The sequence below is a fragment of the Penicillium lagena genome (assembly GCF_028827675.1).
Source record: "Penicillium lagena strain IBT 129212 chromosome Unknown utg000001l_segment0_segment0, whole genome shotgun sequence".
Taxonomy (NCBI): domain Eukaryota; kingdom Fungi; phylum Ascomycota; class Eurotiomycetes; order Eurotiales; family Aspergillaceae; genus Penicillium; species Penicillium lagena.
Window position 1 is genome coordinate 2973940 of NW_026623222.1, and position 14280 is coordinate 2988219.

At 54.9% G+C, this 14280-nt stretch overlaps 4 protein-coding genes across 4 annotated transcripts; 1 reads left to right on the plus strand and 3 right to left on the minus strand.

Annotated features, from left to right (window-relative positions):
* Positions 1-91: 91 nt before the first annotated feature.
* On the plus strand, positions 92-2474 carry N7510_001287 (J domain-containing protein; the record flags this gene model as incomplete). Its single annotated transcript, XM_056973214.1, has 6 exons — positions 92-121; positions 184-268; positions 328-554; positions 608-1273; positions 1317-2256; positions 2317-2474. The coding sequence occupies 6 exons, from the start codon at positions 92-94 to the stop codon at positions 2472-2474; spliced, it is 2106 nt and encodes a 701-aa protein (XP_056838331.1).
* Positions 2475-4313: 1839 nt separating this feature from the next.
* N7510_001288 (Zn(II)2Cys6 transcription factor domain-containing protein) lies at positions 4314-5590 on the minus strand (the record flags this gene model as incomplete). Its single annotated transcript, XM_056973215.1, has 3 exons — positions 4314-5151; positions 5209-5306; positions 5384-5590. Coding segments are annotated over 3 exons (1143 nt in total), but the record flags the coding sequence as incomplete, so codon positions are not given.
* A 1447-nt stretch (positions 5591-7037) lies between these two features.
* Positions 7038-8789, minus strand: N7510_001289 (D-arabinono-1,4-lactone oxidase; the record flags this gene model as incomplete). The annotated part of the gene is made up of 1 exon (XM_056973216.1): positions 7038-8789. One exon carries the CDS (start codon positions 8787-8789, stop codon positions 7038-7040), a length of 1752 nt encoding a protein of 583 aa, XP_056838333.1.
* Positions 8790-9227: 438 nt separating this feature from the next.
* Positions 9228-14234, minus strand: N7510_001290 (putative gelsolin repeat protein; the record flags this gene model as incomplete). Its single annotated transcript, XM_056973217.1, has 3 exons — positions 9228-9483; positions 9536-14015; positions 14081-14234. 3 exons carry the CDS (start codon positions 14232-14234, stop codon positions 9228-9230), a joined length of 4890 nt encoding a protein of 1629 aa, XP_056838334.1.
* Positions 14235-14280: the final 46 nt, after the last annotated feature.

A 14280-nucleotide genomic window follows, 5' to 3' on the forward strand; every position in this document is an offset into this window, starting at 1 on the left:
GTCCAGTGTGGCACCAGCCTTGTCCAAAACAACGATCGTTAAATTCCGCGGACAGCGGCCGCCGCTGTCTGTACCCTGAACTCGCCTCAGGATGTCGTCAGATTACACCTACGATGAGCAGGTATGGTATAGCTCTTCTTCATCCGCGAAGAATCCGCTAACCTCGTGTCTTCGCGCCATCAGGGACAATTCTTCCCCTTCTTCATCCTGACGTTGACTGGCCTGGTCACCCTCCCTCTCACCTACAACCTCCTCAAACCAAGCAAAGGTAGGCTGACCTGGGCGCTTATGAATACCTGGATACTAAAGTCTATGCGCCACATACAGAGCTCGAAAACACCGCTCCCCGCATCAAATCCGACTTCAAACCTCAACATGGCGACCTCATCGAGGCACAGAAGCGCAAACGCCTGCGCAAGGAGCGCCGGATCAAGCGTATCGTCACGGTCATCCTGGGATACTTGGTGATGGCATGGATGGTGTATTTGATCCTCGTCACGGCGCGGACAACGCCCAAGTTGTACGATCCGTATGAGATCTTGGGGATCGCACGGGTGAGTTGTGGTGGTGATAGCCCAGCATTTCAATACTAACTCTTCTATTCAAGAGCGCCGACGAAAAAGCCATCTCCAAACACTACAAGCGCCTCTCCCTCATCTACCACCCCGATAAAATTCGCCCCGATGCCGCCAAGAATGAGACCGTCGAGATGCTCAACGAGCGCTTCCACGAACTCACCCAGGCCTACAAAGCGCTGACCGATGAGGATGTCCGCAACAACTACCTCCAATATGGCCACCCGGATGGCAAGCAGAGCTTCAGCATTGGCATCGCGCTGCCCAAGTTCATTGTCACGGAAGGCAATCAGAAATACGTCCTGCTAGTCTACGGAGCCCTGCTAGGTGTTCTCCTTCCGTACATTGTTGGCAAGTGGTGGTACGGCTCCCAAAGATATACCAAGGAACGTGTTCTTATTGCTACCGCTGGCAATATCTTCCGCGAGTACAAAGAAGACATGACAGATGGTGATATCGTTAGCGCTCTCTCCTCGGGCGAGGAGTTTAAGGATATGCTTCAGGGTGCCCAGGCAGATTATGGACTAGGGAAACTGGAGAAGAAGGTGCTGGCAGACGATTCCTCGTTCCTCTCCGCCAAGGACCGCGAGACCCTCAAGAAAATCGACAACTCCGCTCGCCGGAAGGCGCTGGCTTTGTTGTGGGCGTACCTTGGCCGAGTGGAGCTGGATGATACAACTCTTGATGCTGGTAAGTTTGTTTTGTTTTATGATTTTACGGGTAGCGCTGACTCGTCGCCAGAAAAATACGAAGCTGCTCCCATCGCCCCTCTCCCTAAGCGAGGCATTCAATGCTATCGCGCTGGCCTTTGGTAACCTGCGACCTATTATTGGTGCTTTCCAATCATCTCAAAACCTCATCCAGGCGGTCCCACCGGGCTCGTCGCCGCTCTTGCAACTTCCCAACTTCACCAACGCCGTCGTCAAATCCGTCGAGGGCCAACATTCCAAGGATCATCTCACCGTCCAAAGTTTCATGAAGATGCCCGAGGACCAACGCCGCAAACTTACGGTTGGTGCTGGTCTGTTGTCGGAGAAGCAGTACACCGAAGCCCTCACAGTCGCACGGCAACTGCCTGCGCTTGAGGTCTCCAAGGCATTCTTCAAGGTTATGGGTGAGAAGGTCATCACACCGAGCAGTCTGGTACAGCTAGTCGTGAAGGCCCGACTCATCCCACCAGGATGCACCAACGTGCCGGCGGTTAATGAATTGGACCTGGAGGACGTCGACCCCGATGAAGACGACCTGGACGCACTGATGGGGCGTAAGGCGGCGAAGAACAAGACCGTCAAGATTGTCGACGGCAAGAAAGTCGAGACCAAGTTGGAGACAATCCAACCACCTCTGGCCCATGCTCCTTACCTCGCTCGCGACCACTCTCCGCGCTGGCACATCTTCCTGGCAGACGCCAAGCAGGGCAAGATGGCCGTGCCGCCGTTCACCTTCACAACGTTCGACAAGCCGCTCTTCGACGAAGCAGGCAAACCCACCTTCAACGTCCAGACACTGAAGATGCAATTCCAAGCTCCCCCGCAGGTCGGCGACTTCACCTTCGTCATGCACATGCTCTGCGACAGTTATCTGGGGCTAGACAGCAAGGTGGAAATCACCCTGCACATTGACGACCCTGCCAAAGCGGTGGCCGTGGAGGAGGACGATGATATCAGCGAGCCAGACGAGGGTAAGCCTTACTCTCCTTCTTTTTTTCTTAACTGTGACCATTCTAACCCCCTTCTTCCAGACTCCATCGCCGGCCAAATGCACGCCCTCAAGACGGGCAGCGTGCCCAAGAAAAAGACACAAAAGCCCTCCGAAGACTCCAGCGAGGATGATAGTGACACCGACGGCGACGCAGGTGATACCAGCGACACCAACACAGAAACGGACGTCGAGGATTAATTTACCCGAATCTACGCTGCATTGCGTGGCACTTTGCATTGATTGATGAGGTTTTTCGTTTTTCTGCTCGGACCTTTCCTGTGTCTGTGTGTATTTGTGTGTGTAACATGCGAGGGGAAATGGGCCTTGGGCATGGGCGAGGGGATCGGATCTCTCTCTCTGTGTCTGTCTTCTTGTCTCTATCGGGTAGCCTCAGGGGATCCTTTTCCTTTTTTACACTTGTTATATCGTTATACTATCTGTGTCTCTTGTTTTCCCCCGTCTATTTCTGTTTCTCCTATCCGTCCGACGTTACCCATAGATGTGGAATTACAAAAGATTTTTTTCTTCTTCCTCTACAAGGATTTCCCCTGAGTTCGCGTACCCATGTCTTTTTCTACTGGTGTATCATGTATCATTCCTTCCAAGTCTCTGCTGGGTATCTACCTGGTGCCATATACTCGATCTATGGGTATCCATGCCCTAGCTACCATAGTCAGTGGTACCAAGGCCATGGCCATGACCATGATTCCTTCGGGGTTCTAGACCTGGATGGACCGTGTTGATGGATAGTTCTGTGTATCGATCCTGTATGTCGTCCTCGCCCCCGAGGATGCATGTCATTTGAGAAGACAGCTATATAGAAACATGCAGAATCACAGGGAGCTTGGATGAATTGATTGAGAGCTAGGTTTTGTTGAGATGCCCTGTCCTGCATAAATAAAATAAATACATGTACGCCTGAAGGCTAACTGATAATATTGCCATACATGACTATTTTGGACGTAACTTTTCGTCCTCTTCCAAGAGCATAGAGGAGGATATCAACCAAAAGGACTAAGTCAGCAAGGAAAATGTATGGCAATGATAGAGTCAGTGACCTCTTCACATAGTCGACGGATTGATTTAGATCCTAAGAGCAGAGAGACAAAACAAAGGTGTCTGGGGTTCTCTGCAACTTTGCATTAAGGACATAATATATCGCCCTTTTATATGCGAGTGTGTATCCCTGTATGTCTTAATTTGCTCCAGACTACCCAGGAAGCAATGCAGAAAATACGTCAATAGAGATTTATCATGCAGTCAACGTTCGAAACCAAGAAGACTGCATCTCCATTAAGTCACCAGGTATATATATAACTGATCGGGACATCACCGGAGTTCATGATCTCGAATACATCCATTTCTAAATATATACCCAAATAAGTCTACCTATCAACCACACACAACCACTCTATAACCAAAGGGCCTAGATTGATAGGACGGTTCTGAGTCTAGATATAGGCACCAGTGAATCGAACCCAAAAGCGGAGCAGTCTGTGCCCGGGAGCGAGTGAAAGATTCTTGCCAAAGTAGAATCCCGAATCTAAATCCTAAATGGGGAAAAGTAAGTAATGAGAGACTCAAGGAAATAAACACCGTTCCTTCTCCTTGCAAATGCCAGTGCACATGCTCGTAGCTATGCCAATTCCTTGCGATTCCATCTTCAAGTGGTAAACTCCATCAGAATCAAATCAAATCAAATTCTAACCTGAACTGGCCTGCTTTGCCTTGTCCTGCCTGCCTTGCCCCGATGTGTGAATATGTGACCTGTAAATATAACCGTAACTGTAAATGCAAAAGGGGTATTGAGATATTGGATAAATAAGTCAAAACACCAAAATACAAAACAAGATCCCTCTCTCTCTTCTGTTCATCCCATAGAGTGAAGCAAGTAGAGCGAGTGGAAAAAGTTTCATATCGGACCGAGAGATGGAAACCAGGCTGCAAAAATATAGAGAAGAAGCGAAGAGAGATAGACTCATTGTGGCCGGAGCATGCAAACACCAGCTAGTCTGTGTGTCTACCCCCCTGCACCGATCAACCCGCCGGGAAAGTCCAACCAGGCGTAAATTCGTGATAGAACGAAGCCTCCTGATTTTGGTAGTGATAAACACCGCCAAGCATGTCACTAGACATGCCACCGCCGGAGAGATGCTGGGGATGGGGATGCGCATCGGCCATTATGCCGATAGCAGGTGGAACACGCTGCGTGGCGGGTTTATTGTTGGCACCACCTGGCACTCCTCCATCCGAAGTATCCATGTAATATGGAAAAGCCGCGGAATCATGGGACACGGACGATCCAGCAGACACGTCGATATGGGACGGGATCTCATTTGGTGCTAGATCTGTAGCAACATCTCCTCCTAGGGAGTTGCGCTGCGCGGCCATCATATCATGCTGGAATCCATTTTCTGGGTAGCTGTGGTGATACGGAGGCTGATGGTGAACGGGCTGCATCTCCCACGACCAGCTGTGTGACTGGTTGCGTCCTCCCGGGAGGGAAGGGGTTGGCACCGGGACAGGACCTGGGTTGTTGCAAGTGGAGGAAGATGGAGAGGAGAGCACTGTTGGGGAGGGCTCCGGAGGAGTAGCTGGTTCAGGGGACGGTTCGGCCGTGGCGCTGCATTCAGTTGATGTGGATAGCAGGCGGAGGTAGCGCAGGTCCTCGGAGTCCTCGTCCGGGTCATCTGCGTTTTCTTCGGCTTGCTTGATCAGCCCTAGGCGGTCGAGGATCGTGTGTGTTAGAGGATAGCCGTCTGGTGCTTCGGCAAGTGGCTCGCCGGGGAAGCCTTCGTTGTTGATGCAGAACTTGTATAGTTTCTGGAGTGCCTTGACGACTAATGAATGGTGGGACTCGAGCATCTCGACAAATCTATTTTCAATTTCATAAATATTATTTCCTTTGATGAAACGAGGTTCGAGTACGTACCCCCGAGAGTAAACTTTCGTCTGCGTGGCCTTTCTCTCGCGGAAGAGACATGGATGGTTGTATATCGAGCAGCGGCTGCAGGGCTGTTTCCCATCACACTATGTAGAGACAACATGAGCACGAGCAAGAGCATGGCGCATAGATAGATTTCTCCCCCGGACACGACAAGACAAACCTTAGTCTTCTTCACGCGACACCGATCGCACGCCTTGAGAACATGCTTGCGCTTGACCCGGAACACGCGTTGATCACGTTTGTCCTCTACGTTTCGGGAGAGGTGCTCCAACTCCGCGAGGGAATCTACGGCGGCGAAATCGTTCAAGGTATGCGGGAAGCCCTTGGGACGGAGCTTAGGCTGCCACGACATGGTCGGTTGGTTAGGGCTAGGCTTGCAATAGAGGAAGACGGAAATTAAGGGTATAGTTGAGCAGAGCGGGACGAAAATGGGGGGAGGTGGGGTGGGTGATAAGTGAGGTTCAGTCAGTACTTGGCCACGAGAGATAAATGAGCTACTACATCGTGGTTAGTTGGCAGTGAAGCACATAGTCCCCTCACGCCTCCGCACTTAAGAAGTGACGTGGGCGAGGGAGCGGTGTCAGGCATGGCAGGGCAGGGCAGGGTAGGGTGTCAGAATGTCAACTAGCAGGGATGTGTGTGTCTGTGGCAGGTACAATAATAATACCATGTAGAAGGCTTCACTTTGTTTCCAAGAAGCCAAACCCCACCCCCGGTCGTTCGGACAGCGAAGAAGGAAAACAGCATCGTCTGTGCGCGGGATGAGCGTGTCCTGGCTGGCTGGCTGGCTGTCTGTCTGTCTAGCAGGCATTTGCTGTTCATTTCGTTGCATACGGGCTCATGTCACATGGTACATATACATAGATCTAAGTAACCCAACTAACTTAACAAAGAGACTCGGATAGATTCATCCGCACGCACACGTGCGATGCTAGCGGCTGAAGGAACCGAGCCCGTGTCCAGTGTATGCATGGTAACCCAATCAGACACCCCTGTCTTTGCTGCGGTGGACGCTCGAGAAAAGAAAGAAAGGCGACAAGACAAGAAAAGGGGAGGCCAGTGCTTTGCTATCTGTCTGTCGGTGTAAAGGAATAATCACCCCTTCCCAATCATCACCTGATGGGCGACACAGGTATTTTTACTATTGTCTTACTATTTTTACCGTATGATGCATGTACAGACACGACACGACAAACACACCACCCAGCCCATATCGGAATGGGCTGTCGATCGTGTTTCTCCAGTGTGACGGCGGTAGAGACCCTGATACATCCAACAGCATTCATACAGTATTGAGGCCTGATTTCAGCGTGGGCACAGGGGCCCGGGGTTAGGATAGGTAGGAAGGAGAGGCGGGAGAAATAAGGGAGTGGCTGAGTTGGGGCTATATGCGCACTGAGCAGAGGAAGCAAGCAGAGCGGAATGATAAGCATCTCATCTTTAACTAACGTACGTATCTACAGTGGTAAAATAATTCCATGCTAGATCAAATCTAGCTCGGCCAAAGGCGATCAACGCCCTCTCCTCTCTTTCACTTTCACTGTTCATTTCCTCCTTGTTTATCTCCGATAAATTCGCCGGCCTGCGCCGTTTCAAGAGCCCGAGAATCCCCGGACGCATATTGGCAATCAATATTGATGAACCAAGAGCAAGATCCCCTTATTGGCTCCCCGGCACATACTCGCCCAATGACAAGCATTCATCACCGCTGGCACAATCAGCGGGATGATCAGCAGGGCATCGGGTAATCCACCCGGCGAGAGAACACTTTTTGCGTGGCTTCCTTTGCTTCTTTTTCATTCCATCGAATCAAATCACGCAGAGGATGATCCCCCCGGCAGCACGATGCTAGCTTCGCCCTTGGCAAGCAGATCGAAGCTCTCCTCGCTCGTGGCTGTGGTCGGGGAGCTCGGCGGGTATTCTGATGACGCGACTGTTTTGGACTGGGCAGCAGCCGTTCCTGGCCGCCCGTCTGACGGCACCTGCCAGCGTCGATCGCCGACCCATTCAATCCCGTCACCTGCGCCGCTGATTCCCAGCTTGCGACGCTGGCGCTCGCGCTCGAGGAGGGGCAGTTCGTCGTCGTCGCGCTGGTTAGGGTCATGTGTCTGCTCCAACAGTCCCAGATTGCGGCGGTGCCATTCGCCAACAAACAGGCCATCCGGGTCAGCCTCTTTCCGGACGCGCAGCCACTCGTCCATATCGCTCCCGTAAAGCGCGAGCAGCTCGTGCGGGCCGCGAGTCGTAAAGTTCTTGGCCCAGTGCGGGCGCGCGCCCATGTCCCGCATCAGCCACTCGAAAGCCTCGTAGTAGCGCTCCTTGCAGGGCGGGTCGCGGAGGTATGGCCGGTAGAGCGTTGCGTTGAGGTAGAGCGTTGGTCCCGTGCTGGAGGTTGGGTCCAGGAACGGGCGCGGGTTGGTGTTGAGTGTTGAGTCTGACACGCGCACTTCGATGGGGCAGTGTACCCACAGGCCCTGTACGGGGAATGGGATGCGTGCGGTCTCTGCGTCGCCGTTCAGCCATGCCGACAGCCGGGTTATAGCTTCGGGGCCCTTTTCTAGAGGGAGGGCCCACTCGTTCACAAATTGTGAGTATAGACAGTTCATTAGCAGACCTGTCCGAGCGGGCTCGACGGCTTCGGTGATTGTTGACCCGGCGCGGAAGCCGTACTGCATGCCGAAGACGAACCACTCGACCCACGGCAGGATCCGGGGTACATAGTTCGACAGCGCGAGCAGGTTGTGGTAGATGTGGTATCCCAGGGACTCGCCGTAAAAGTTGATGGGAGGAGGCTGCAGCGGACGGTCTGTTTTATCGGCGCGCCAGACAATAGCGCCGCTCAAATACGGTAGCCACCAGACGCGGACAAATTCATGCGACGTCCACAGACCGGTCGACCACTCGTCCAAAACCTTGGACAACGGCAACCGTTCCTGGCGCCAAGCGATGTTGAAGGTCGGCCTCGCCTTGAAGGTGACTTCAACGATGATCCCCAATGCTCCGAGCGACACCAGCGCTGCGCGGAACAGCGCCGGGTTATTCGTCGCGGTGCAGCGCACGAGCTGGCCATTCGCCAGAACCAGACTCAGCGCCTCGATGCATTCAGAGAGCAGTCCATGACGTAGCGAGCTGCCATGCGTACCCGTCGCGATGACACCGGCAATGGACTGGCTATCAATGCTGCCCAGGTTGGCGAGGGTGAGCCCATGCTCTTCCAGCCTCTCACCCAGCTCGCTGAGCCGTATCCCCGCCTCAACAGTAACAGTGTGTGTAACTGGATCGACGGCCAGGACACGATTGAAGTCGTCGAGGTTCACCAGCCATGACGAGGTGCAGGTAAGATCGGAGGGCGAGTGGGCGCTGCCGACGGTGACGAGACGACGGCGGCAGCGGCGGGCGAGGGTGATGAGCTGCTGGATCTCGGGGATGGAGCGTGGGCGGATGTACAGCTCTGGACGAGAGAAGAAGGTCTTGGCCCAGGTGTGATGCAGGTGGGATGTGCCGGAGGTGCGGAACGGCACCGCGGGATCGAGCTTGGAGAGCTCGCGAGAGATCGTGGGGTCCATGATGTCGTGAATTTCTTTGTCCGAGGCGATCACGGCATGCTCGGATGTCACATTGCCGTCGGAAGGGAGGGGGATGAATTATTGCCAGGCCTTCGGAATTGTTGGGGGAGGAAAAGGAAAGGGGAAAGATAAGTGACAGTCTAACGGGGGCGCTAGAAAAAAAATAGTTGATGGCGACATCACGATCCCTCGGCCCACCAGTGCCGAGAATTATAATATACATGGACTAATTCTCCGACTCAAGACATCCTCAGGAGCTGATCGATCGATCGAAATGAATGCAACATAAAACAAATAAATTCCTTAGATGCACCTATGTACGGCCTGTGTACATCATCCCAGATGCTCCATCCACGCTGTCTACAAAAAAGACTTCTCTACCTCGACGAATGTGCTTTGTACAACCCAATATGCACAACGAAAATAACAGTAAAAATATCAAGACGACCCTGGGGGAGTCCGGAGAGCTTCAATCGCCACATCCAAAGAAAACACACACGGCGCGCGTAGGGCGTGCGGGTCCCATTTCCGGAAGGCTGCTTGGCAGCGATCCGGAATACCGCCCAGCGCGACGAAGCTCTTGGGGATGAAGGGCCGGTCCTGGAGTGAGGTGGCTAGGATGCCGTACTCGTGCGCGAAGATCACGGCTGAGGAGAAATCGGCTGATTTCTGCGTTGCTTGTTCGCCGACGATTCTGTTCCAAGTAGCATCAGTATCTATGTCCAGAGCAGGTAGACACGACTTACACGTAAAGTTCAAAGAAGGTATCCAGAATGTAGATGTCCTTGCCAGTCAGGTCCTTGTAGCAGAAAGGTTCAATTTCCTGAACGGTATCGTTGGGCCGAGTCACCGGCGACCCGGAGCCGGGCCGGCGCATCCAGAAGCGTGGCGCCTGGCCTAGCTCGTGGTCGACGCGCAGGAGCCGAGTACCAAAATGGTCAAACTTCGGCTTGAGTTGCCAGTAGTCCGATGCCATGGTAGATGGTGCAGACACACGGGAGCCTGCAAACACATCGAAGAAGCTCTCCGGTTCTTCGTCCTCCACTACCTCCTCGAACTCGCCCGTCAGACCGAGATCCATGCTGATGAGCCGCGCGGCGCCGGTTTCCTCGGGTCCGCTGCCTTTGCCCTTCCACAGGTATAGCTTGCCGAAGGGCGCAGAGATGACGAACGGAAAGCCAGAGCACAGGTGGCGGAGTGAATAGTCGACCTCGTCAAAGGCCATTTGACCCAAATACCTTCGTCCGCAGAGCATGTACAGAGCCGACGAGCTGGAGCGGGAGCTTGGCCCTCGACGAGTGATGATAATCCCGCCGAGTGCTTGGATGAACCGCGCCGGCTCCTTACCTTGTCGGATGAGTTCCAGCTTGCAGCCATTCTCGCGGGAGACTTTGCGAGCGAAGAGCTGTGTGTCTTCGAACGCGGCCTCTCCAACGTCGTCTCCGCACCAAAGGTATACTTCGGTGGTGGTGTTTCCCTGTGTTTCAAACACGTGCACGCAAAGGTACATGCTGCCCTCATAGAGTATGTACTCCTGATTGACTGGGAGCTCTTGGCGCCTGCCGTCGCCGGTCATCTCCCAGATTTGCTTTTTAGTCGTCCGGATTTTCGGCTCGGCCGGTTTGCCGGTCAGCATTAATTGGGGGTCGATATCCACTCGGTCCCGTTGGTTAGGGAAGGTCTTGAAGAAGCCCGCAACGACTTCCCGAGCCTCCGCTGCCTTGGCTACCAACGAAGGGGCAGACATCTTGCGGGACAGCCGGTTGCGCGGGTCAACAGGTTTATCAAGCGAGATATCGAACCGCTTGGGGGGAATAGGGGGAGAGGCGTGGCTCTTCATCCGGGGAGAAGGGTCATGAGTCTCGGCCAGCGCCACGCCAGGGATGCTCTTGGGTTGAGGCGTGGTCGGTGCATCCATGCGGTTCTCCCTGTAGCTGGTCCGGAGTGGAGACGGAGAAGACGAACTGTGTCGCGTCTGTTGGCTCCATCGTGGCTTGGCGGATACAGGAGGCGATGAGGACGGAGATGGGCTAGGTTTTGGTGGGATTGGCGGTTTGCTCAACGGGCTCACCTCCTCCGCGGAACTTTCAGGCTCACGAGATGCACCTTCAAGACTGCGAAGAGTAGCCTCGTTGGATAATACCCGCGGCTTCGGCGGAGGCGTTTGAAGCCTCGGTTCAAGTCCGTTGTTCAGCAAATCCTGGAAGCTGTTACGCTTCTTTTCTGGCACTGGTTTGGGCGAAGGTTTGGCTGGTTGTGTGGGACAAGGCTGCGAGAGGCTTTCTGCACTCTTGTCCGAGTCAACGGGTACAGGACCAGGCTGGGGTTTCTTGACTTCAGGAGGCGAAACAACACCAACCTCTTTGGAATCCCGCGAAATCGACGGGGCGCTGCCTTCGGATGCACGGCTTTGCTCAAATCCGTTGTTGAGCAAATTCTGGAAACTGTTCCGCTTCTTTCCTGACACTGGTTTGGACGGAATTTGGCCTAGCTTTGGGGAAGCAGGCCGCCTGAGGTCCTCCGAACTCCTGCCTGAGTCGACGAGCATGGGACTAGGCTGGGATTTCTTAGATTCCGGAGACAAAACGGCAGTAACCTCCTTGGAATCCTGCGAAGAGGGTGGAGCACTGGCTTTGGGCGCGCGTCTCTTGGGACCTTTCGCACGGCTCTTGGTCATATGGGTGAGAGGCGCAGAGGACGAGGCGGGGGAAGTTTCCGTGGAGACAGAAGACATCACCGGTTCCTTCTTCGGACCCTCTGCCGCAGCAGGAGGACCTCGAGACAGGAGCCCAGCTAAAGCGGGATTGATTCGGCCTGCAAGTTTCCCTTTAGCAGCCAGACTAGGAGGCACAGTCGTTGCTGGAGCGGTGGCTCCCGCAACAGCAGCCGATGGCAGGCCACGAACCGGTTTGGGGGCCTCGTCTGCAGGCTTCTGTTTTGCCTCCACACTTGCTTCAATAACAGCATCGCGAGTGTCGGGATCGGTGGGGGCGGGCTGTGACACTGGATCGGCCACCTCGGATGGAGGTTTAGGCGATTCGTCTTCGGCCGTTGGTGCTGGCGTGGGGTCGGGCACGGTACGCGGAGTAGCAAGATATGGGGAGGATCGCGAAGGCTGCTCGTCAGATGGTTTTCCCCTGATGCTATTTGTCTTTGCCATATTCTGCCGCTTCGCAATGGCCTCCGGCACTGCAGTTGCCGGGCTCGACGGCCTGTCGTCCTCACCGGCGGTGTTTCGTCTCACGGAGCCGCCACCGGCCTTCATCGCCTCCTTCTGCTTCAGAATACTCTCCTTGAATTCATCGACTCGCTGGGTCTTTTTTGGACCACCGGTCAGGTTCAATGCCGCCTTGCCTCGTAGAATATTGCTCTTGAGCTCGTCCGGCGCAACGTAGTTCTTGGTCTCGGTCTTCTTGAGCCTGCCGAATACATTCTTGAACTCTGGCTCATCCTTGGGCCCAGTGTCTTGAGCCACCTCACGTTTCCGGAGGTTGGCTCGGAAATCAAGCGCAGGTGATCGGGGCTTCGGCTGCGGGGAGACAGGCTCTCTAGAAGGCCCTGGCGAAATAGAGAAATTCGGTTTGGGGCTCAATGCAGGGGGTGGCGCCTTACGAGTCTTTTCAGGCTCAGGGGTGCGTTCTGGCTCTGGCTTCTGCTCCGGAGATTGCGCCATTCGCGCTGGAGAGATAGGTTTGTTTTCCTCTTCTACAGGCTTCATCGGCTCAGAATTCTTGTCGGCAGTAGGCGAGGGTGACTCTGGCACCGCTTCCTTTGACTTGGCCAAATCCGGGCTGGCATACAGAGAGGGAACTCCGCTGACGCTGGGCTTTTTGAAGTGGGTACCGGGAGGAGGTGTTCGCATCAAGCCCACTGGATTGACTTCTTTGAAGTTTTTGACGCTGCCCATGTCAACGCTACCCCTGGCTTGGCGGTCCTTCATCCACGATGGCTGCTCAGATGGCTGCCGGTTATGGCGTGGGGAGTCGGGTCGATTCAGTGCGCTCTCCAGCCAGGAGGCCTTGGTAGGGCTCCACCGCTTGGGATCCATAGTCCTAGAGACAAACGGAGTAGACTGATTGTCCTGCTTGTCTGTAGTCATCGAGCTAGTGGATCTCGAGTGCGAAGATGGAGGTCGCCTTGTAGGACTACCAGTTGCACTCGTATTATCAACAGGAGCACCAGCGGTGACAGGTCTGGCGTTGGACTCCGTTGGTTGCACTGTAGTTGCCTCGCTGTGACTCGAGCTGGGTCGTTGGGGTTGTATGTCTCGTCCAGATCGAGAACCAGTGGAAGTTGTCAGATCACTGACACTTGCATTCAGGGTTGGAGGCGCAGCACTGCTGAAGTTTGAGACCACCGAATTGGATCGGCTAAGCCGTTGAGGGACCTGAGTACTCCACCGCTTCGAAACGCTATCTGACCGCCTCAACATCGCACTCTGGACAAAGCCACCAAGGCCCTTGGTGGGAGAGGTTGAGCGGGTCCGCTCTGGTGACATCCGGCGCTGTGTCGGGGATGGAGGGACTGAATCGTCCTCCGATGTTTCAGGCACTCGGGGGTTCAGCTTCGGGGCACTCGACAACGGCACCGGCGAGCCAAGTCCCGCGACCAATGTGGAAGCTGTTCTCGGCGAGGAAGGAGGCGCCTCATCAGCCGCCTCTGCCTTCTCGGGCTCGGCGGTCGACTCTCGGCTCATCCCCGGGAGTCTGCGGCCGACTCCCCAGCCTAAGGGCGTGCCGGATGATTCTTCGGTGGCCTTGCGGTATGCCGGTGAACCCGTTCCTCGGTCTGGAGTCTGTCGGAACCACGAGGGATCCTTTGAGCCGAGCGATTGCGCGATCTGAGCGCGCGACAGTGGTTGGTCCTCCCTGGAGGCTGTCGACGCGTTTCTCAAGTGGCTGAAACGGGATGGAGAGGTCGACGCAGGAGATTTGTTGCCCGAGTCTCGCGAGGAGGGGCGTTGCTGCCAGGACAGAGTGCCGGCCCGACTGCGCGACAGCGGCGGCTGGGTCGGTGAGAACGACTCCATCTCGGCGTCCTTGGGCGATGATCCGGGTCTCTTCTGGTCTGTGTTCGGTGACTCTGTGTCTTGGGAACTACCCGGTCTGTCCAGATCGAGCGAGTGCGGCGTGGGCTCCAGGTGTTCTGGGGGTTCAATGGAGGCGCTCATTCGGAAGGCATTGAGAGTAGGTGAGTCCTTCTGTGGGGAAATTGAGCGAGCTCGCTCTGTCGAGGGCATCCATTGTGTTAGATCGATCTTTCCCTCTCCTTTGTGGTGTGTCATAGCTTACCGGCTCGGCGGGCCTGTCTCTCTGCGCGGCCCTGCAGGATCTCCTCTTCGAGACGCTTGGTGCGCTCCTCGTCCTCCTTGTCGCGTCGCTCGCCGAGTTCGCGAATGCGCTGGAGAAAGTCATTCACGTCCTCGGAGGCGGCGGTTGACGACATGGTCAGTCGAGGGTGGGTGTGAGAAGAAGAAGAAGGGAGTGAGTGC